Below are 24,291 nucleotides of genomic sequence, written 5' to 3'. Positions count from 1 at the left end.
CGCTCTGATGAACGGTCGCGTCGCTCTGATAAACGGTCGCGTCGCTCTCTGATGAACGGTCGTCACTGATAAACGGTCGCGTCGCTCTGATAAACGGTCGCGTCGCTCTCTGATGAACGGTCGTCACTCTCTGATAAACGGTCGCGTCGCTCTCTGATATACGGTCGCGTCGCTCTGATGAACGGTCGTCACTCTCTGATAAATGGTCGCGTCGCTCTCTGATAGACGGTCGCGTCGCTCTGATGAACGGTCGTCGCTCTGAACGCGAATCGCTGAATCGCTCTGAAAGCTCCTAGAGCGAATCGCTCTGAATTTATGAACGCTATTTCTTGAACTGCATTGTTGGTTCAGGGCTTGTAAAGCATTTCTACACCTGTTGTATTCGGCGCTTGTGACGAATAACATTAGATTTGATGAGAGGACTCCCAGTATGAGAAAATGGAGCAAAGATGGATTTTGGTCGATATTATGATAATTTTCGCATTGATGAAACATTTGATTTCAATACAGTTTTCTGTTTCCAAAACTAAAATATGTTACGAACAGAGTGGACTATATTTTTTATACATTTTACCATGTACCAAAATAATACATAAATAAAAAAGTGTTGGTTAGGAGTACAAGGGCGAATTTAGTTATTGGACACGCGCACTTCACGGTAGAGGCGTTTCCCCTTAACGGAAATATGCAAATATCTCCGAGAACGGCGCCAATTGGAAATCGCTAGCTCGCGCTGTCTCCGCCGCCCTCCTCGCTCGTTTCTGCCCACTATGACTCATTTGTTCCCATTGGGTTAGTTTATACACATATCTTTGGTGTAAATCATTAGTCAAACAGTTGCATATATGTTGCAACTATTGGACAAATTCAAGTACATCTAGCCCCGTTAAAAAAAAAACGTTTTGCAACGGAATTGTCGTAATGAATACACCCCCGGGGGCCATATCGTGGCGCATTTAGAGAAAATGGGTGGAGACTAACTGGAAAACAGTAACGTAATGTTTGCGTTTTGATTGGTAAGTATTTATGAGACAGACACTTCTTCTGGCAAATCACAAAGGGAAACCATTTCGAGCGCTTAGGTTTGCACTGATCTCTAGACAAGTATTTGTCGAACTGGACACATACTTAGCTCGATGGTTATGTTTATATATCTGTATTATTTGCACTGCTCGTCGAAGTATTATAACTCGTGATGATTATGCATTGTACTGCTGGAAGTGGCGACAGTAAAAGTTAACGTAGCCTCAGAAGAGGTATCTTATGGTTTTAGCTAAAATATGTTACAATCTACATACTTTTATGTAGCTAAGTAAGATAGTATAGCGTTACAAATAAAGGAGGAACCAAACAAGAAAAGTACATAAAAGGTGAGTATTTTTGTTGTTGTCATATCTTTGTCTGGGTCTTCTAATGTTAGTTTGCTACGCTAGCTAACGTCGTTCAGACCCTATGGGCTAAACCTTTTCAATACATCCTTGTAACGCCAAACATCCCAATTATTTCTATTTAGCATGCTAGGTATATGCTAACGTTACTTAGCTAACGTTTATGTTGCTCGCTACTGTTTGCTCCCGAGTGACGCAACGGTCTAAGGCACTGCATCTCAGCCTGGTTCGAATCCAGGCTGTATCACATCCGGCCGTGATATGGAGGCCCATAGGGCGGCGCACAGTTGGCCCAGCGTCGTCCGGGTTTGGCCGGAGTAGGCCGTCGTTGTAAATAATAATTTGATCTTAACTGACTTGCCTAGTTAAATAAAGGTTAATAAAAAACCTATCTACATTTGATGAAGGTGTCAAATAGAACCACATCTAAAGCTGATAGGTTTCTGGACAGTGAGCAGCAAACACAATCAGCATTCAGGTATTTTCCTAGCTAGCTAAAATAATCACGTTTTATAACCTTATTGATACGTTTTTCATATGATGGAGTTACTGTTACAAGTAACGTTAGCAGGAGGAGCAAGATAATATTGTATTTCTTTTGAAGCTGTCATATGATTGTCTGCCAAGAGTGAGTAAGTTATCTAGCCTTCCCTGTAGCTCAGTTGGTAGAGCATGGTGTTTGCAACACCAGGGTTGTGGGTTCGATTCCCACGGGGCCAGCACAGAAAAAACAAATGTATGAAATGTATGCATTCACTACTGTAAGTCACTCTGGATAAGAGTGTCTGCTAAATGACTAAAATGTAATGTAAATGTAAGCTACTGTTTGTATCTAATAATATTGCTAGCAACAGTACCTATCCATACTTTTGTGGTTTTAGCTATACCTATCTGGCTTCATCATTAGTTTAATTCGCTATAGTCCCTAGTCAGAGTGAAGGCCTCATAAAACTTAACTGTGACTTATTGGTAAAGTACTCAATATAAAATAAGGTGCCTAACCAATGTACCAGTGATGGGATAAAATGTAGGTTAGTCTTGGTGAGTCTGTGAATTTGTGAATCTTCCCTCAGGCATCATGGACCAGTCGTCATACCGTTTGCTGCAGATTCTGGTCTTGGCATGTCTGGCCTGTAGGCTCACTTCTAGTAAGTGTACCACTACATTTAAAATAAAATGTTTGTAATTAAGCACTGTTCAGAAGGAGCTCTTATTCAGAGCGAGGTTTGAATAAACCTCTACTGCACATAAACCCTTTAAAGTTGCTGTGCTTAAATGAAAGTGAGCTTTGTACTTGACCTTTTCCCTCGGTGTAAAATTCACCGTACATTTCCTAGTAGCATTGACTTGATGTGCGCTCTGGTCTTTTTAAAGGTTCTTTCACAGACTACGGAACAATAATCCCACAATCTCCAACAGTGGAAATTGGGAAGGAATTCACCGCTACCTGTGTAGTCTATGAAGCTGCTAAAGCCACAGCGGACGACATCTACTGGACGAGTGGTAGCGTCACAGTGCCCAAAGAGCAGTACACCAAGATAAACGACTCAGCTGTTAACGTAACCATTCTGATCACCAGGGAAACTGGAAAATGGTTACTTTGTAAAAAGAATGAATCTCCCTCATTCTTAAACAAAAGTAAAATAATCCATGGGATTGAATTGACCAAAGAGTGTAAGTATGCCAGGGATTTCACATCAATAAAGGGTTATTTCATGTGAAAATGTAACATAATGTCCACGTAATATAAGTATTTGCCTGTAATTTAGGTTTGAATTTAGGTCTTCATTTGGTAAATATCTCTATTTCAATCTAATTTCTGAGTAATTAATTTGGATACAAATGCTAACATTTAGTACAGAAATAAAATACAAATTCCTCCAAAGGAATATTTAATGTGCAATTTTCTTTCATATTCACACTGAAGGACCCTAAAGCTTTCTCTGTGTCAGGGTTGGGGTCAATTCAGTTTCAATTGACTTCCTGAATCGAAATGAATTGATCCAAACCTGCTCAGTGTGGTAGGTCAGTGGCTGTTGGTTTTGTTTCTCTCGCGTGAAATAACAGCAGCTGTTTGGTTTCTTGGTTAGATCCTCCTGAGAAGCCTGAGAATTTGTCCTGCATGGCTGTCCAGTCTGGCCGACAGATTTCCTCTAATGTGACGTGCACATGGCAGCCTGGGAAAATGGACAAGACGATAAGCCCAACATTCACCTTGTTTGGAAGTGTAATGTGAGTGTCCCTATACACGTGTGTTGTTTTACCAGGTTGGTCTCATTGAGATAAAACAAATCTATTTTACAACAAAGTACTACAGTTTAAAAACATACATTTACACATTGAGCAGACATGAAGCATTGGGGAGGTGTGGTGCAGCCCACCCCCCAATTGTCCACCATAGAGTTTACTGTGAACACGTTCAGAGACGAGCTCTTGTAAGTTCATGTCCTTCTGTAGCTCGTTCCAAGTGGATGGGGGCAGAGAACTGGAGTGATTATTATTATTTTTACATTTACGCTGGTCAGTATGGGCCTTAGGCACAGTCAACAAGATACGGCCATGTGAGAGTTGCCGATATTTGTCTGCAGGACAATGTACAGTGAGGGGAAAAAAGTATTTGATCCCCTGCTGATTTTGTACGTTTGCCCACTGACAAAGAAGTGATCAGTCTATAATTTTAATGGTAGGTTTATTTGAACAGTGAGACAAAATAACAACAATAAAAAATCCAGAAAAACACATGTCAAAAATGTTATAAATTGATTTGCATTTTTAATGAGGGAAATAAGTATTTGACCCCCTCTCAATCAGAAAGATTTCTGGCTCCCAGGTGTCTTTTTTATACAGGTAACGAGCTGAGATTAGGAGCACACTCTTAAAGGGAGTGCTCCTAATCTCAGTTTGTTAACTGTATAAAAGACACCTGTCCACAGAAGCAATCAATCAATCAGATTCCAAACTCTCCACCATGGCCAAGACCAAAGAGCTCTCCAAGGATGTCAGGAACAAGATTGTAGACCTACACAAGGCTGGAATGGAAGGTGACAACAGTTGGTGCGATTATTCGCAAATGGAAGAAACACAATAGAACTGTCAATCTCCCTCGGCCTGGGGCTCCATGCAAGATCTCACCTCGTGGAGTTGCAATGATCATGAGAACGGTGAGGAATCAGCCCAGAACTACACGGGAGGATCTTGTCAATGATCTCAAGGCAGCTGGGACCATAGTCACCAAGAAAACAATTGGTAACACACTACGCCGTGAAGGACTGAAATCCTGCAGCGCCCGCAATGTCCCCCTGCTCAAAAATACATATGCATGCCCGTCTGAAGTTTGCCAATGAACATCTGAATGATTCAGAGGATAACTGGGTTAAAGTGTTGTGGTCAGATGAGACCAAAATGGAGCTCTTTGGCATCAACTCAACTCACCGTGTTTGGAGGAGGAGGAATGCTGCCTATGACCCCAAGAACACCATACCCACCGTCAAACATGGTGGAAACATTATGCTGTGGGGGTGTTTTTCTGCTAAGGGGACAGGACAACTTCACCACATCAAAGGGACGATGGACGGGGCCATGTACCGTCAAATCTTGGGTGAGAACCTCCTTCCCTCAGCCAGGGCATTGAAAATGGGTCGAGGATGGGTATTCCAGCATGACAATGACCCAAAACACACCGCCAAGGCAACAAAGGAGTGGCTCAAGAAGAAGCACATCAAGGTCTTGGAGTGGCCTAGCCAGTCTCCAGACCTTAATCCCATAGAATATTTGTGGAGGGAGCTGAAGGTTCGAGTTGCCAAACGTCAGCCTCAACCTTAATGACTTGGAGAAGATCTGCAAAGAGGAGTGGGACAAAATCCCTCCTGAGATGTGTGCAAACCTGGTGGCCAACTACAAGAAACGTCTGACCTCTGTGATTGCCAACAAGGGTTTTGCCACCAAGTACTAAGTCATGTTTTTCAGAGGGGTCAAATACTTATTTCCCTCATTAAAATGCAAATCAATTTATAATATTTTTGACATGTGTTTTTCTGGATTTTTGTTGTTATTCTGTCTCTCACTGTTCAAATAAACCTACCATTAAAATTATAGACTGATCATTTCTTTGTCAGTGGGCAAACGTACAAAATCAGCAGGGGATCAAATACTTTTTTCCCTCACTGTAGGTACTCAGGTAAAATGAGAGCTGTCTCCGTGTGGCCTTATGAATGGAAACGTACCAATGACTTAGTCTACGATGGGCTAAGGAAGGCCAGCCAAGTCATATAGAGGCTACGGTGATGGGTGAGAAAGTTAAATGGGGTTAGATACATGATTGATATCAACATTTAGTTGTCAATAGCTCTCAATAATCAGTGAATGGAAAACCTGGCTCCAGTTATGAGAACCCCATTAAAAGTGTGTGTCTTGTGTAAATTGCTGATATTCTAATTGTTTAAAAATGTACATTATTGTGATTATGTACTTTTTTTTTTTTGTCTGATTCCAAAATGGTGTGTCAAGATTTGTTTGTTCTTCTGCAGTGCCACAAACCAGAACTACAGCACCAAAGCTCAGAGAAGCAGTGGATGCATCTACTTCAACACCTTTCCAAGCTATATGGAACTGGATATATGGGTAGAAGTGGAAACCAAATTGGGGAAGGTTCGATCGGACATTCTGTTCATAAATGATCCTAATGACATGGGTAAGTGAAGGCAAACGGAAATTCCAAATGCCCTTTTAAGTTACAGTGATTATCTTCCTCCAGAGTTTAATGGTGTGTGTGTGTGACCTTTTTTTGCAGTGAAAACGAATCCCCCATCAGACGTCAATATTTCTTCAGAGAATAACTTTTCCCGGACTCTCTTAGTGAACTGGAAGCACCCTATCCATGAATCTGTTGTCAAATTAAAATACAACATCAGGTTCTGCACTGTGGGCTCTGGAGACTGGACTGAGGTAAATAGCAACAATCTCAGTTCAAGTTAAAGGGATGATTCACTGCAAATTCAGTTTGTTCAACTGTTTTTTTTAAACTTCAGAAGTTGACTAATGTCGAGATAAGTCTATGTCCATCTGTTGTGTAGTCTTATGAAAAATGAATGGAAAGGATATGTGCCATTAACAAAATGCCCATGAGGGGTTAGTTCAGGCAGAGCAAAAAAGTTTGCCGCAATTCTACACATTTTGCCATTGGGTGAAGACAAATGTTTGCAGTTTTTAATATATCATCTGATGATCAATAGGGACTCCCGGTCAGTAATTCAACCATGCTTACTACAAGTTTAGATAGCTGGCTGCTAGACTAACTTACCAATCTAAAACAATTTAGCTGACATGGGCTAATTGAGTGACTATTAGTGACTGACATAACAAGAGAGAAACTCTGCTATTCCAACTCAACAGTAAGTTGAGACCCCGACTCAGTCTCCCCACCCAAATTTAGTTGGGGAAATTGATCAGCGGGCTAATAAATATATTTTCAGTAACAAAAATGTATTATTTTTAGTTGTTTGAAGCTGGTGTTCAAAACCGAAAGTAAAAAAGACGCAAAAGCGGAACGCGAGGACAGGAAGAATAAAAATAGAGCACATCGAACGGTTCTACTGCTTATCAGAGTTGCTTTCATGAGAATCTATAGCTCACATTTCTATGTAAATTTGGTGAAGTCGCCCACAAAGATCCATACTGGGCCTTTATTAAGTCATCTATCCTATTCTTAGGTGTTCTCAACAGTGAATCAAACATTTTATTGTATTTATTTCACCTTTATTTAACCAGGTAGGAAAGTTGAGAACAAGTTCTAATTTACAATTGCGACCTGGCCAAGATAAAGCAAAGCAGTTTGACACATACAACAACACAGAGTTACACATGGAGTAAAACAAACATACAGTCAATAATACAGTAGAAAATAAGTCTATATACAATGTGAGCAAATGAGGTGAGCTAAGGGAGGTAAAGGCAAAAAAGGCCATGGTGGTGAAGTAAATACAATATAGCAATTAAAACACTGGAATGGTAGGTTTGACAGTAGTTGAGTGTGCAAAGTATAAATACTGGGGTGCAAAATAAATACAGTAGGGGAAGAGGTAGTTGTTTGGGCTATTTATAGATGGGCTATGTGCAGTGATCTGTGAGCTGCTCTGACAGCTGGTGCTTAAAGCTAGTGAGGGAGATAAGTGTTTCCAGTTTCAGAAATTTTTGTAGTTTGTTCCAGTCATTGGCAGCAGAGAACTGGAAGGAGAGGCGGCCAAAGGAGGAATTGGCTTTGGGGGTGACAAGTGAGATATACCTGCTGGAATGTGTGCTACGAGTGGGTGCAGCTATGGTGACCAGCGAGCAGAGATGAGGTGGGACTTTACCTAGCAGGGTCTTGTAGATGACCTGGAGCCAGTGGGTTTGGCGACGAGTATGAAGCGAGGGCCAGCCAACAAGAGCGTACAGGTCGCAGTGGTGGGTAGTATATGGGGCTTTGGTGAAAAAACGGATGGCACTGTGATAGACTGCATCCAATTTGTTGAGTAGAGTGTTGGAGGCTATTTTGTAAATGACATTGCCAAAGTCGAGGATCGGTAAGATGGTCAGTTTTACGAGGGTATGTTGCGAAATAGTAAGCCAATTCTAGATTTAACTTTGGATTGGAGATGTTTTATGTGAGTCTGGAAGGAGAGTTTACAGTCTAACCAGACACCTAGGTATTTGTAGTTGTCCACATATTCTAAGTCAGAACCGTCCAGAGTAGTGATGCTGGACGGGCGGGCAGGTGCAGGCATCGATCGGTTGGAGAGCATGCATTTAGTTTTACTTGTATTTAAGAGCAGTTGGAGGCCACGGAAGGAGAGTTGCATGGCATTGAAGCTCGTCTGGAGGTCAGTTAACAGTGTCCAAAGAAGGGCCAGAAGTATACAGAATGGTGTCGTCTGCGTAGAGGTGGATCAGGACTCACTAGCAGCAAGAGCGACATCATTGATATATACAGAGAAGCGAGTCGGCCCAAGAATTTAATCCTGTGGCACCCCCATAGAGACTGCCAGTGGTCCGGACAACAGGCCCTCAGATTTGACACACTAAACTCTGTCGGAGAAGTAGTTGGTGAACCAGTCGAGGCAATCATTTGAGAAACCAAGGCTGTTGAGTCTGCCGATGAGGATGTGGTGATTGACAGAGTCGAAAGCCTTAGCCAGGTCAATGAATACGGCTGCACAGTACTGTTTCTTATCGATGGCCATTAAGATATCGTTTAGGACCTTGAGCGTGGCTGAGGTGCACCCATGACCAGCTCTGAAACCAGATTGCATAGCGGAGAAGGTACGGTGGGATTCGAAATGGTCGGTAATCTGTTTGTTAACTTGGCTTTCGAAGACCTTAGAAAGACAGGGTAGGATAGATTTAGGTCTGTAGCAGTTTTGGTCGAGAGTGTCCCCCCCCCTTTTGAAGAGGGGGATGACAGCAGCTGCTTTCCAATCTTTGGGAATCTCAGATGACACGAGAGGTTGAACAGGCTAGTAATAGGCGTTGCAACAATTTCGGCAGATAATTTTTGAAAGAAAGGGTCCAGATTGTCTAGCCCGGCTGATTTGTGGGGGTCCAGATTTTGCAGCTCTTTCAGAACATCAGCTTTGGGAGAAGGAGAAATGGGGAAGGCTTGGGCGAGTTGCTGTGGGGGGTGCAGTGCTGTTGACCGGGGTAGGGGTGGCCAGGTGGAAAGCATGGCCAGCCGTAGAGAAATGCTTATTGAACATTGAACATGTTACTCTCATCTGTGTTGTTGGAGCTATTTTCAAGTCAGCGTTCTGTACGCACAAGTTTGTTGCACCCTCATGTCTGTCAGTTGTCATATCCATTTAATTTACTCTTTTAGGTACCCCCAAATGACACTGAAAGTAGCAAGGAGTCTTTCCGTCTCCAATACCTTAAGCCAGACATGGAGCACGTAGTGCAGGTCCGCTGTATGCATTACACGGGCAACGGCTACTGGAGTGACTGGAGCACTAACGCTACCACCAGGACCCCAGAGGACAGTGAGTAGCCATGACAACAAGCATATGTCATACTATCATCTTTCATCTAGCATTGTGGGCAACCATGTAAAGCTGTAGAACTGAAGTGGTGACAGTGTGAGTGATTTTTTAAGTGCGATAATATTGAGTGCGATCCAGGTAGGTAGTCTATATGGACTACCCACGTTGTATCGTTATGTTTTGAAATGAATGAGTTGTGTGATTTCCTGTTCTCTTCTTTACCCAGAGCCTACAAGTAAACCAGACTTATGGAGAGTGGTCATTCCCAGTCAAGGCAAAAGTGAGCGGCGAGTGGAAGTGATATGTAAGGTAATAAAGGCCATGCTGACCATGCTACTGATTTATCACTAGCTATATGGCTTGAATAATTATTGGTGCAGGGCTCTACAGTGCAACCATTTTATATTTTGCTGTGCGACCTGGAATTTTAATTTACGAGCGCCAGTGCGCCTAGAAAAAAAATGAAGGATTCTAGCTTTAATACCTCCTAATATTTTGAATTATGCTCCTACATTTTCTTTGTGCGCACCTACATTTTTCATCTTGGGTGCTCCCTTTGTAACAAAGGTCAGTGTAGAACCCTGTGGTGATTTGACCGTTGCCTTCTTCCCATCATAGGATCCAGTGGAGTCCAATGGAAGAATACGAGGCTACAACATCAAGATCCAAGATGGAGCCTGGGAGGCTGTGCCGGTCAATGGCTCTGAGCTGAACTCCAGGTCGCAGGAGAGGAAAATTATCCCCCTTTACCAGATTCCACTGTCTGACAAGAGAAGAGGCTCCATTGAATTGAAGGCTTGGAATTCTGTTGGCCAGTCTCCCCGAGCTTCTTTGGGCATTCCTAAATTTGCCCATGGTGTGTGACCTTATCAGCTATGTTTTCTCTCATTCTTCCTTTGTAAAATGTTACCAATAATGAATGATATTGGGTGTAATATATTATATTAACGTTTTATGTTAATACAATTCTCAAAGCAACAACTGCATGTTGGTCAAAAGAGACAATAGTGACGTGATGTGTTCTGCATGTTAACTGACTGGCTTTGAGTTGCTCCTATCATGATGTCATGTTGTATCTGTGTGTGCTGTGTATTTCAGATCCCCCTCCAGTGGCATCGCTCAGTTGTTATAACCAGGACAGTAGGCTGTGGGTGGAGTGGCAGCCCCCCAATGGGGAGGCCACAGGGGTGACTGAGTATGTCCTGGAGTGGGTTTCGGTCAGCGACGGCGCGATAGACTGGCAGAGAGAACCTAGACACAACAGGAAAGCACCCATTAAAGGTAAGACTGAGACACATGCTGATGGGTAGTAACTTCTAAACGGGAAATATCCTTATTCATGTTACCATATTAGAACTGAGGTTATGGAAATCTACTGAGTGAGAAAGGGGAGTGCAGGAAGAACATGTTATTGAAGGGCCACAGTCTGGTTTCAGTCAAACCGATAAGGTAGGAAGCCGTGAGTTGGGGGAGGAGTGAGGAATTTGGGCCGAGGTGAAGTAAGGAAGTGAGAAGGAACAGGCGTTACTAAAGTCTTGTCTAGCCACAGAGATGTGTTGCCTGTCCAGATGTGTAAGGAGGAGACTCAGCGTAGGAGGAAGAAAGAACAGGCGTTACTAAAGTCTTGTCTAGCCACAGAGATGTGTTGCCTGTCCAGATGTGTAAGGAGGAGACTCGGCGTAGGAGGAAGGTATAAATGCTGGTGTAAACATGTCTTTGTCGTTGCAGCTGTTTGAACCAGTAGGTGAATAAACTTGGTTGGAGCTTTTCCTAGTCCGTTAGTTTTTACTGTTTAGTTAGAACCTAACAATGCCATGTTTTAACTGACGATTGTCTTGTAGTTTGGCTACACCGTGTATGTCTTTCTACAGGTTTTGATGGTTATCATGTTGACTAGGGATGAGTTAGATTTAAAATGACAAGTTGAATCAAACCCATCAACTAAATGATTGTGAAAAACTTGTTGATCAATCAAAACTGATGAAATAAATCCAAATGTTATTGTACTGTTCCCAATCAAGGTAACCTTCAGAGATTCAAGCTCTACAATATATCTGTGTATCCCATGTACTCTGGGTGGACTGGGAAACCATTAACCACTGCATCCTTTCTGGAACAAGGAGGTAAGAAATCGAACTAGTCCTAATCACTACAGTATAGACAGTGTAGTATCTATAGGAGTGGTTTCACAGACACAGATTAAGAGTAATCCTGGTTTTACAGACAGATTAAAACTAGTCCTGGACTAAAAAGCATGCTCAATGAAGAATCTCCACTGAAATAACTCTTCAGTCCAGGACTAGGCTTTATCTGTGTCTCTGAAATCGCCACATACATTTCAATCATTGATATACCAGTGTTTATGATATTTGCTACAGTAGCTGGTGGCAAACATGTAAATGTTGAATAATGTTAACTGCTGTTTCCCCCCCCCACCGGTCCTGGTTGATGCAGCTCCACTGGAGGGTCCCTCTGTGAAAGTGAGGAGAACAGGGAAGAGCAACGCTGAGGTGGAATGGATGGAGATTCCACTGGACAAACGGCGAGGCTTCATCACAAACTACACAATATTCTACGTCACGGGAGGCAAGGAACACTGTAAGGAAGCCCACCTTGTATTACGATAGTACCCTGAACAAAAATATAAACGCAACATTTCAACGATTTTACCCGAGTTACAGTTCATATAAGGAAATCAATCAAATGAAATACATGTATTAGGCTCTAATACAGATATGCATCTGTTGATCACAGATACCTTAAAAAAAAAAAGGATCAGTAGATCATAAAACCAGTCAGTATCTGGTGTGACCACCATTTGCCTCATCCAGCACGACACATCTCCTTCGCATAGAGCTTATCAGGCTGTTGATTGTGGCCTGTGGGAATATTGTCTCACTCCTCTTCAATGGCTGTGGGAAATTGCTGGATATTGGCGGGAACTGTAACATGCTGTCATACATGCCTTACACACATTTTCAGCTTCCAGGAATTGTTTACAGATCCTTGCAACATGGGGTTGTGCATTATCATGCTGTAACATGAGGTGATGCCGGTGGATGAATGGCACGACAATGGGCCTCAAGATCTCATCCCGGTATCTCTGTGCATTCAAATTGCCATTGATAAAATACAATTGTGTTCGTTGTCTGTAGCTTATGCCTGCCCATACCATAATCCCACCGCCACCATGGGGCACTCTGTTCACAACGTTGACATCAGCAAACCGCTCGCCCACACGACGCCATCAAATCAAACATTTTATTGGTCACATACACATGGTTAGCAGATGTTAATGCGAGAGTAGCGAAATGCTTGTGCTTCTAGTTCCGACCGTGCAGTAATCTCTAACAAGTAATCTAACAATTTCACAACAACTACCTTATACACACAATTGTAAAGGAATGAATAAGAATATGTAGATATAAATATATGGATGAGTGATGGCCGATGCAGTAGATGGTACAGTATATACATATGAGATGAGTAATGTAGGCTATGTAAACATTATATAAAGTGGCATTGTTTAAAGTGACTAGTGATAGATTTATTACATTCAATTTTTAATTATTAAAGTGGCTAGAGATTTGAGTCAGTATGTTGGCAGCAGCCACTCAATGTTAGTGATGGCTGTTTAACAGTCTGATGGCCTTGAGATTGAAAAACAGCTTCTGTCTCTCGGTCCCAGCTTTGATGCACCTGTACTGACTTCGCCTTCTGGATGATAGCGGGGTGAACAGGCAGTGGCTCGGGTGGTTGTTGTCCTTGATGATCTTTTTGGCCTTCCTGTGACATCGGGTGGTGTAGGTGTCCTGGAGGGCAGGTAGTTTTCCCCCGGTGATGCGTTGTGCAGACCGCACTACCCTCTGGATAACCTTGCGGTTGTGGGCGGAGCAGTTGCCGTATCAGGCGGTGATACAGCCTGACAGGATGCTCTCGATTGTGCATCTGTAAAAGTTTGAGTGTTTTGGTGACAAGCCAAATTTCTTCAGCCTCCTGAGGTTGATGAGGTGCTATTGCACCTTCTTCACCACGCTGTCTGTGTGGGTGGACCATTTCAGTTTGTCCGTGATGTGTACGCCGAGGAACTTAAAACTTTTCACCTTCTCCACTACTGTCCCGTCAATGTGGATAGGGGGCTGCTCCCTCTGCTGTTTCCTGAAGTCCACAATCATCTCCTTTGTTTTGTTGACGTTGAGTGTGAGGTTATTTTCCTGGCACCACACTCCCAGGGCCCTCACCTCCTCCCTGTAGGCTGTCTTGTCGTTGTTGGTAATCAAGCCAACCACTGTAGTGTCGTCTGCAAACTTGATGATTGAGTTGGAGGCGTGCATGGCCACGCAGTCATGGGTGAACAGGGAGTACAAGAGAGGGCTGAGAACGCACCCTTGTGGGGCCCCAGTGTTGAGGATCAGCGGGGTGGAAATGTTGTTTCCTACCCTCACCACCTGGGGGCGGCCCGTCAGAAAGTCCAGGACCCAGTTGCACAGGTCGGGGTCAAGACCCAGGGTCTTGAGCTTAATGACGAGTTTGGAGGGTACCATGGTGTTAAATGCTGCCCGATACAGTTGAAACCGGGATTCATCCGTGAAGTGCGCACTTCTCCAGCGTGCCAGTGGCCATCAAAGGTGAGCATTTGCCCACTGAAGTCAGTTAGGATGCCGAAGTGTAGTCCGGTCAAGACCCTGGTGAGGACGACGAGCGTGCAGATTAACTTCCCTGAGACGGTTTCAGTTTGTGCAGAAATTCTTTGGTTGTGCAAACCCACAGTTTCATCAGGTGGCTGGTCTCAGATGATCCCGCAGGTAAAGAAGCCGGATGTGGAGGTCCTGGGCTGGCGTGGTTACACATGGTCAGCGGCTGTGAGGCCGGTTGGACATACTGCCAAATTCTCCGAAACGACATTGGAGGCAACAGCTCAGGTGCACATTCCTGCAGTCAGCATGCTAATTGCACGCTCCCTCAACTTGAGACATCTGTGGCATTTTGTTTGACACAACTGCACATTTTAGTGACATTTTATTGTCCCCAGCACAAGGTGCACCTGTGTAATGATCATGCTGTTTAAATCAACCTGTTGATATGCTACACCTGTCAGATGGATGGATTATTTTGGCAAAGGAGAAATGCTCACGAACAGGGATGTTAATACATTTAGAGAAATATGCTTTGTTGTGCGTATGAAACTTTTTTTTTTTTTTTTTTTCCTGGGATCTTTTTATTTCAGCTCATGAAACATGGGACCAACACTACATGTTGCATTTTTATATTTTTGCTCAGTAAATGAATAGAAAACAGAAAGCCTGTAACTCCTTCCCCCTTAAGATCACACATTATATCCTATATTTTTGTTGGACAAGTTTGTTCACAACCAACCAGAAAATAACTTCCATCTCACAGCATGATCAATTTAAAGGCGTCCCTACTTAAAGGTGTCGCTTTCTCCAATATAATCATGGTGTACTTAAAGGGATACTTCAGGATTTTGGCAATGAAGCCCTTTATCTACTTCGCCCAGTCAGATTAACTCGTGGATACCATTTGTATGTCTGCGTGCAGTTTGAAGGAAGTTCAAGTAGATAAAAGGCTTCATTGCCAAAATCCTGAAGTATCCCTTTAATCATACCTTTTTATGAAATATGTTGTTCTGACTATGGATCTCCTTTACTGTTATTAGATATACCAGGATGTACTGATATTTGTAAGTACAGTTAGGGCTGGTATTTGTCTGACTTAAACATTTACACCTGCGATTAGGAAAAACATGAGTTTGTATGAATTTCTTTGTTCAGCAATAGTTGTCTCCCCGGACACCTACTCTTACACAGTGGAGGGCCTGACCAGCAACAGTAAGCAGGTGGTGCGGATCATGGCCTCTACAGTACGAGGCTCTACAAATGGTTCGGACCTGTCATTCAATACTCTGATGTATGGTGAGTGAAGCATTGTTTAACGGACACTTCATTCTATATACAGTCTATTCAAAGTATTCACACCCCTCGAATTTTTCCACATTTTGTTATTTTGTAGATTGAGGAAAATCCTTTTTTAGAACTGTAATCCTTTTTTAAAATAAGGCTGTAACGTAACAAAATGTGGAAAAAAGGGAAGGGGGCTGAATACTTTCCGAATGTTCCATTCCAGTACTGTTCTATATATTTTGTATCCCGATAATGCTTTGTCTATGTAACATCCTGACATTGACTCAATCTGCAATATGTCTAGTTAAGACCTCCAGTCCTCAACACTTTAAGGTGCAAATACATTTTAATAGTTTCTACTTGATTCTATTCAGTGTGTCCTCCTGGCTCTTTTCCCTGCAGTAGTTGTACTTTTAGTTATTTTTTTAAGGAATGTTTCCCTGACCAAGATGGTTGTCTGTTTTAGTGTCCCTTTTTTATGTAATTCTATGTGTTTGTCCCTCAGCTCCTGGGCAGATTGAAGCCATCGTGGTGGCTGTGTGCATCGGCTTCCTGTTTGTCGTAGTGTTAATTGTGTCCCTCTGCATGTACAAAATTGACTTGTAAGTCACAACCACACACTTGACTTGTTTGAAATAGAATGTACTACTCTACATTTTACGTTTGAATGTGTACAATTGCTTCAGTGTGATGTTGAGTTGTAAGAGCATTGACTCAGGCTTGTGAACACACATTCATTGTAACCCCCCCCCCCCTTCCCGAGTCAGACATATTTTAATATTCTGTCACGATTGCGCTTTTGACTTCAAGTACTCAACAATGTTTATTGAAACTTGTGTGGCAGAAATTCTATAGGAAGAGAGACCGCGGATTCTTTCAAACAACTTTTATTATCAGATTTGCAAAAATGAATCGATCAATCATCACTAAGAATAGTGCAGAGTTGAAAGCTTCACCAATCAAGTTGTCTCCTTTTATGGAAAGTACATCCTTTTATTTTCGACGGTATGCAGATGTGCAGAAACAGGCCCTGGGAACACGTAAAAAGTTATTTAGCTCGTCTGTGTAGATCAAGATAGCTGATATCCCCACAATTCTCTGTTCCTTCCCACATAGCTAAATTCCTGCTGATCATAAACACATTCTGCGGTTACACCCAAACAGCTCATAAATCTATATGCTCAGATTTTATGACTAAAGTCACACAAGACAAGTTTGTATCGGTAAAAAATACTATCATATAACAATGGACAATTCTTTAAGTCAAAAAACAGCATAGTATGTCATGAATATTAATTTCCTCCACACTTGATAGCAGATTAGTTCAACCATGCTCTCTTGTTGACGCGTTACTGCTGGGACAAACGCTGCGTACCACACATCAGCGGGTCTGTGTTTTAACAAGTTAACACTCCCAAGGAAAAACATAGGAATGTGTATGGAGAGACTCTTATTCCTAGCGCCCTTGTCCATTGGTCAAGAGCCTTCACTCATGTTAATACAAGGCTAGTGTGTGTGTGTGATACTAAAACTGCGTCCCAAATGACACCCTATTCCCTATATAGTGTACTACTTTAGACCAGAGCCCATAGGGAATATGGTGCCATTTGGGATGAGTCCTATACAACGTGTTCTAATGAAGCTCTGTCCTTTTCCTCTGTAGGATAAAAAAGATCTGGCCACCGGTTCCAGATCCCTCCAACAGCACTATCGCTAACTGGTCGCCTGATTTCCCCTCCAAAGTAAGTTCAAGTGCCTCCTGTGCTGATCTATGAGAGTGCTGTATTTTCAAACTTTATACAACATCACACTGGCTGAGTCACTTGTGACTTAGTAATTTTTGGGACAGGGGAGCGTTCTTCCTTCAGCTCTATACTTCAACAGTTTGGATTTGAAACCAAACAATGACTACGGGGTTAAAGTGCAGACTGTCAGCTTTAATTTGAGGGTATTTTCATCCATATCGGGTGAACTGATGTCATTGTATTGTGTCATGTTGGAGTCACTTTTATTGAAAATAAGAATTTGTTTTTTTAACACTTCTGCATGAATGTGGATGCTACAATGATTACGGAAAATCTTAATTGAATTGTGAATAATGACAAGTGTGAAATTTACTTTCTCACTTATTATTATTATTATTATTATTATTATTATTCATGATTCATTCAGGATTATCCATCATCACGGTGGCATCCACATTAATGGAGAAGTGTTTAGAAACATTGTTCTTAATATTTACAATACAAGAGACTCCAAAATGACAATACATTTTTACCATTCATTTCTATTGGGCACAAAATAATCTGAAAAGCAACCAAAACAAACAGCAAATGCATTCAACAAATGTGTATTCACAAGCGTGACGTAATCATCGCGTGCTTTGAATATGGGACCAAATACTCAACTTTTTATTACTTTAATACACAAAGTGAATTTGACCCAGTACTTTTGCTCCCATAAAATGGGGGAGGGGGGGCTCTAAACGGTTCCCCCGATATGGATGAAAATACACTCAAATGAAAACTTAGTCTGCACTTTAACCTCAGTCATTGTATCATTTCAGAGCCAAACCAACAAAAACATGTCACTGTCCTAATAACTACGGAGGCCACTAAGTTTATCTGTGATGATGAACTATGAATATTTACTGGGATCCCATCTACTCTCCACTGATCGTAACGTCCATATGAGTCATTGTGGTTGTGTGAGCAGTACGTGTGGTTCTCCTAGACGACAGGTGATAGGACCAACAGGTCAAAATAATTGTTTATTCGCACCGTTCACACAATTTGGACCGCTATAGAGTCACCTTAAATGTTTCTTTGCATTTAGGATTACGGTTATCAGTAGAGATTAATCTACTTTACTTCCCTCACTACTTGGAGTAGCTATGGCCCTCCTCACGCTCTCTCTAGCTATGGCCCTCCTCGCGCTCTCTAGCTATGGCCCTCCTCACGCTCTCTAGCTATGGCCCTCCTCACGCTCTCTAGCTATGGCCCTCCTCACGCTCTCTAGCTATGGCCCTCCTCACGCTCTCTAGCTATGGCCCTCCTCACGCTCTCTAGCTATGGCCCTCCTCACGCTCTCTAGCTATGGCCCTCCTCACGCTCTCTCTAGCTATGGCCCTCCTCACGCTCTCTCTAGCTATGGCCCTCCTCACGCTCTCTAGCTATGGCCCTCCTCACGCGCTCTCTCTAGCTATGGCCCTCCTCGCGCTCTCTAGCTATGGCCCTCCTCACGCTCTCTAGCTATGGCCCTCCTCACGCTCTCTAGCTATGGCCCTCCTCACGCTCTCTAGCTATGGCCCTCCTCACGCTCTCTAGCTATGGCCCTCCTCGCGCTCTCTAGCTATGGCCCTCCTCGCGCTCTCTAGCTATGGCCCTCCTCACGCTCTCTAGCTATGGCCCTCCTCACGCTCTCTAGCTATGGCCCTCCTCACGCTCTCTAGCTATGGCCCTCCTCACGCTCTCTAGCTATGGCCCTCCTCGCGCTCTCTAGCTATGGCCCTCCTCGCGCTCTCTAGCTATGGCCCTCCTCGCGCTCTCTAGCTATGGCCCTCCTCGCGCTCTCTAGCTATGGCCCTCCTCACGCTCTCTCTAGCTATGGCCCTCCTCGCGCTCTCTAGCTATGGCCCTCCTCACGCTCTCTAGCTATGGCCCTCCTCACGCTCTCTAGCTATGGCCCTCCTCACGCTCTCTAGCTATGGCCCTCCTCACGCTCTCTAGCTATGGCCCTCCTCACGCTCTCTAGCTATGGCCCTCCTCACGCTCTCTAGCTATGGCCCTCCTCACGCTCTCTAGCTATGGCCCTCCTCACGCTCTCTAGCTATGGCCCTCCTCACGCTCTCTCTAGCTATGGCCCTCCTCACGCTCTCTCTAGCTATGGCCCTCCTCACGCTCTCTAGCTATGGCCCTCCTCACGCTCTCTAGCTATGGCCCTCCTCACGCTCTCTAGCTATGGCCCTCCTCACGCTCTCTAGCTATGGCCCTCCTCACGCTCTCTAGCTATGGCCCTCCTCACGCTCTCTAGCTATGGCCCTCCTCACGCTCTCTCTAGCTATGGCCCTCCTCACGCTCTCTCTAGCTATGGCCCTCCTCACGCCCTCTAGCTATGGCCCTCCTCGCGCTCTCTAGCTATGGCCCTCCTCACGCTCTCTCTAGCTATGGCCCTCCTCGCGCTCTCTAGCTATGGTCCTCAGGGTTGGGCTCAATTCCATTTCAGTTCAAGATGAGAATTAAAAATGTAATTCATGAGTTGCAAAATCCTTGAAGATAATGGTTTGTTTTTCAGTCCAGGGATTGCATTTTCGCTATGTAGTTAACGTTAGCTAGCGCTAGTCGGCTGTACCTGCGCCAAGGGTATTCCCCCTTCTATAGCTTGTTCTCCATCTTTTTAAATGGTGGGCCAACTTTTATTTCCATGACTGATCAAAACTCGTCGTCTCTCTGCAGCAGACATATAGTGAGCGATATGTTTAACATCATATCGCAATAAAATCGCAGTATCGAAATACAATATATCATATCGTATCTACTCCTCAGTATGGTGATGGTACGTCGAGGTCCCTCTGTGTGGTGGTGGTATGGTGAGGTCCCTCTGTGTGGTGGTGATATGGTGAGGTCCCTCTGCGGTGATGGTATGGTGAGGTCCCTCTGCGGTGATGGTATGGTGAGGTCCCTCTGTGGTGATGGTATGGTGAGGTCCCTCTGTGGTGATGGTATGGTGAGGTCCCTCTGTGTGGTGGTGGTATGGTGAGGTCCCTCTGTGTGGTGGTGGTATGGTGAGGTCCCTCTGTGTGGTGATGGTATGGTGAGGTCCCTCTGTGTGGTGATGGTATGGTGAGGTCCCTCTGTGTGGTGATGGTATGGTGAGGTCCCTCTGTGTGGTGATGGTATGGTGAGGTCCCTCTGCGTGGTGATGGTATGGTGAGGTCCCTCTGCGTGGTGATGGTATGGTGAGGTCCCTCTGCGTGGTGATGGTATGGTGAGATCCCTCTGCGTGGTGATGGGATGGTGAGGTCCCTCTGCGTGGTGATGGTATGGTGAGGTCCCTCTGCGTGGTGATGGTATGGTGAGGTCCCTCTGCGTGGTGATGGTATGGTGAGGTCCCTCTGCGTGGTGATGGTATGGTACGGCGAGCTCCCTTAGTATGTTTTTTTTTTTTTTTTTTTTTTAAACCCCTTTTTCTCCCCGATTTTTGTGGTATCCAATTGGTAGTTAGTCTTGTCTCATCGCTGCAACTCCCGTACGGACTCGGGAGAGGCGAAGGTCGAGAGCCGTGCGTCCTCCGAAACACAGCCAAGCCGCACTGCTTCTTGACAAAATGCCCACTTAACCCGGAAGCCAGCCGCACCAATGTGTCGGAGGAAATACCGTGTGAGTGTGCACTGCGCCCGGCCTGCCACAGGAGTCGCTAGTGCGCGATGAGACAAGGACATCCCTGCTGGCCAAACCCTCCCCTAACCCGGACAACACTGGGCCAATTGTGCGCCGCCCCATGGGTGTCTGGGTCGCAGCCGGCTGCGAGCCTGGACTCGAACCAGGATCTCTAGTGGCACAGCTAGCACTGCGATGCAGTGCCTTAGACCACTGCGCCACATGGGAGGCGAGGTCCCTCAGTATGGTGATAATATCGTATTGTGAGAGGTCCCTGGCAATTCACAGCCCTAATTACTAAGCCTTTCTATTCACTAAGCACATGTTGCTAGATGCAGATGTGCATCCATTTCAGTCATTTGACCATTTCACAACAACAACAAAATTTCTCAGTGTATAATAACATGGATGTGAAATAGACTTTACATAGAACTTGACTTAACCCTCCTTTTCAATCTCAGGCTGTCAGTCCCAAGGAGAGTGTGCTGGGCGACGTGAGTGTGGTGGAGGTGGACGTATTCGACAGGAAGTCGTTGTGCGAAGAGGACAAGGCGGGCCTGCCGCTCAAGAAGGACAAGTACCTGTCGGAGGAGCACAGCAGCGGCATTGGCGGCTCCTCTTGCATGTCGACGCCACGCCAGAGCGTCTCGGACAGCGAGGAAGGCGGTGACTCGGGCCAGACCACGACCAGCACCGTCCAGTACTCGTCGGTGGTGGCATCCAACGGCTACAAGGGCCAGTCCCCCTGCACTCTGCCCCAGTCCCCCTGCCCTCTCCCCCAGTCCCCCTGCACTCTGCTCCAGACCCCCCAGTGCGGCTCCTCACAGTCCCAGACGCCCAGCTTCGCCCGCTCCGAGTCCACCCAACCCCTGCTGGACAGCGAGGAGAGCCAGGAGGGTAGTGGGCAGTCCCACCAGCGGAACCCCTACTTCAGTCGTTCACCTGGGGTTAGCGAAAGCAGAGACCCGGGGGACAGGAACCAGCTGGAGATGGAGGAGCAGGGGTTGGCTTCTCTCCGGTTCTGCCCTCTGGAGGAGGGGTCACAGCAGACCACACCCACAGATGAGGGACAGTCCCCTGACGGACAGCCAGGCCCTGCTCCTAGCTACATGCCTCAGCTGAAGGGCCACAGGCAACAGTGTTAAGAGAGGAGAACAAATGGTGACTTTAGTTCGAAGTCGTCTCACTTCATTCATTTATCCCTCCTTTGTGCCTTGGTTCATTTTAGACAATCATTTCAATCTTTCAAATGATGAATTACGTCAGCATAGTATTTTTGCACCCATCATGAACTTCCTGCAGACATCCTAACTTGCCTCATTAAGTCTCTTTTTAAGTGGATGACAGTTTGGCTCCAAGCTTTCAGCTTGTATGTGGGGTTTTTGTTTTAACATTCTAAGCAAATAGACCACTTTTTCCTGATGTCATCATAGTGTAATACATGTGATTCTGATTGAGACGTTATATCCTACAGTTAAGACTAGACGGGCAATGTATAACGTCTTTTCTCTTAGCAACCACCATCTCAATCAGTTCACATGACAGACAGGAGTTTATAGACACGGGTCAGGCATTACTAATCAATGATGAACATCTGATTTTCATCCTTACAAACACATATGCTGTACATGAATGTAAGCAACAGATCTCGTCGGTCTCAAACAGCAATGTCCCAGAGGAGCTAGGCACCAAACCGTAGAAAACAGGGAGGAGCTACATGGACCTGTCCAATAAGAAATGCTAATTTCCGCTAGTCGGGCCCTAATGAAGATGACTGTGTTCCTAGGATGGTAAAGTGTTCCAGTGTCATATTTTTTCTTTATACTAACTAGGACCATGTATGTCTATGGACTGAAGTAATGCCTCACAATGAAAAGTCCACTCAATTTAAAAGCCTCTTCAGTAGCTAGTGAGCTTTGTACTGTTTATCATTCGTTGTGTTAGCTTCACCTGTCGTCTGAAGAGCGTAGTCTAGAAGTGGGCGCTAATCTCTACAAACTGACCAAGTTGAATTTCTTGTGCGTTTGGAAAGTACTCAGACCCCTTTTACTTTTTCCACATTTTGCTATGAGACTCAAAAATTGCGCTCCGGTGCATCCTGTTTCCATTGATCATCCTTGAGACGTTTCTACAACTTGATTGGAGTCCATCTGTGGTAAATTCAAATGATTGGACATCATTTAGAAAGGCGTGCACACACCTGTCTATATAAGGTCCCGAAACAAAATGTGGAAAAAGTCAAGGGGTCTGAATACTTTCCGAATGCAGAATAGAAAGAGGACTTTAAGGAAGCCAACATGTGACACTAACCAATACAACAGGTCCCCTTGAAATATGCTACACTAGTATGTGACATGGTGTCATTTCAGGTAGGGAATCGGTAGAAAAACTGTTTGACAAATGTATATTTGCCTTTTTTACAATGCCTTATGAATTTTTATTCAACGTCTGCTTGACATGCTGTTATGAATTCTGCTCCAAGTCATCTTTAGACTTGATCTGTTGCCAAAGACCTTAATACCCAGGAATTACAAACTGTTTCATGTTAATTTAAAAATTCTATGAATTACTACATAAAAAAAAAATCTTGTATTTTAAATTGATCCGTTAATAAGGACATTGTGACTTGTGGTTAAATGTAACTAAAAGTAAAGCAGTGCTATACAAGTTCCCTGCCCATCTGGTTCCAGGTCAGATTTAGAGAGATTACTGGTACAGTATTATATGTACTGAAAAAGAAGATCGTGTATTATTTCTTACAGGTGTATCTCCTTTTTTTTATATATATATATATATATATGATTTTTTGTGTTGTCATGAAAAGTGTTTGGAATGTACAGATCTCAACTGGACCTCCAAATTAGTTTCTACAGCAGGCAGTATGCTCAGAAATGAATGTATGTTTATCTACATTTGAATGTTGCTACTTATGAAAACTATTCTGACATCACTCAGTTAACACTACGTTTCCATGTATACAGAAAACAGCCTAGTATTTCACTGCATGCAACCATAACATGCAGTCTTAAGTATGAAATAAACTACTTTAAATGCTTGATTTTTGTCTTCATCATTTCACAAAGTCAACAGTATTATCCATGTGAAGGAATCCACAGTGTTGTGTGTTATCCATGTGAAGGAATCCACAGTGTTGTGTGTTATCCATGTGAAGGAATCCACAGTGTTGTGTGTTATCCATGTGAAGGAATCCACAGTGTTGTGTGTTATCCGTGTGAAGGAATCCAGTGTTGTGTGTTATCCGTGTGAAGGAATCCACAGTGTTGTGTGTTATCCGTGTGAAGGAATCCACAGTGTTGTGTGTTATCCGTGTGAAGGAATCCACAGTGTTGTGTGTTATCCGTGTGAAGGAATCCAGTGTTGTGTGTTATCCGTGTGAAGGAATCCACAGTGTTGTGTGTTATCCGTGTGAAGGAATCCACAGTGTTGTGTGTTATCCGTGTGAAGGAATCCACAGTGTTGTGTGTTATCCGTGTGAAGGAATCCACAGTGTTGTGTGTTATCCGTGTGAAGGAATCCACAGTGTTGTGTGTTATCCGTGTGAAGGAATCCACAGTGTTGTGTGTTATCCGTGTGA

General features: G+C 44.0%; 1 protein-coding gene across 1 annotated transcript; it reads left to right on the top strand.

Moving 5' to 3' along the window:
* The first annotated feature begins 1,039 nt into the window (after positions 1 to 1,039).
* LOC115160086 (interleukin-6 receptor subunit beta) lies at positions 1,040 to 23,752 on the top strand. Its single transcript, XM_029710378.1, has 16 exons — positions 1,040 to 1,370; positions 2,462 to 2,536; positions 2,763 to 3,062; positions 3,479 to 3,620; positions 5,915 to 6,078; positions 6,178 to 6,332; positions 9,238 to 9,397; positions 9,624 to 9,706; positions 10,016 to 10,253; positions 10,496 to 10,678; positions 11,419 to 11,520; positions 11,852 to 11,995; positions 15,190 to 15,330; positions 15,824 to 15,920; positions 16,982 to 17,060; positions 21,158 to 23,752. Exons 2-16 carry the CDS (start codon positions 2,467 to 2,469, stop codon positions 21,839 to 21,841), a joined length of 2,742 nt encoding a protein of 913 aa, XP_029566238.1. The 5' UTR covers positions 1,040 to 1,370; positions 2,462 to 2,466; the 3' UTR covers positions 21,842 to 23,752.
* Positions 23,753 to 24,291: the final 539 nt, after the last annotated feature.

Source organism: Salmo trutta, chromosome 23 (assembly GCF_901001165.1).
Source record: "Salmo trutta chromosome 23, fSalTru1.1, whole genome shotgun sequence".
NCBI classification, from domain to species: Eukaryota; Metazoa; Chordata; class Actinopteri; order Salmoniformes; family Salmonidae; genus Salmo; species Salmo trutta.
This window is presented reverse-complemented; position numbering and strand designations above follow the sequence as displayed.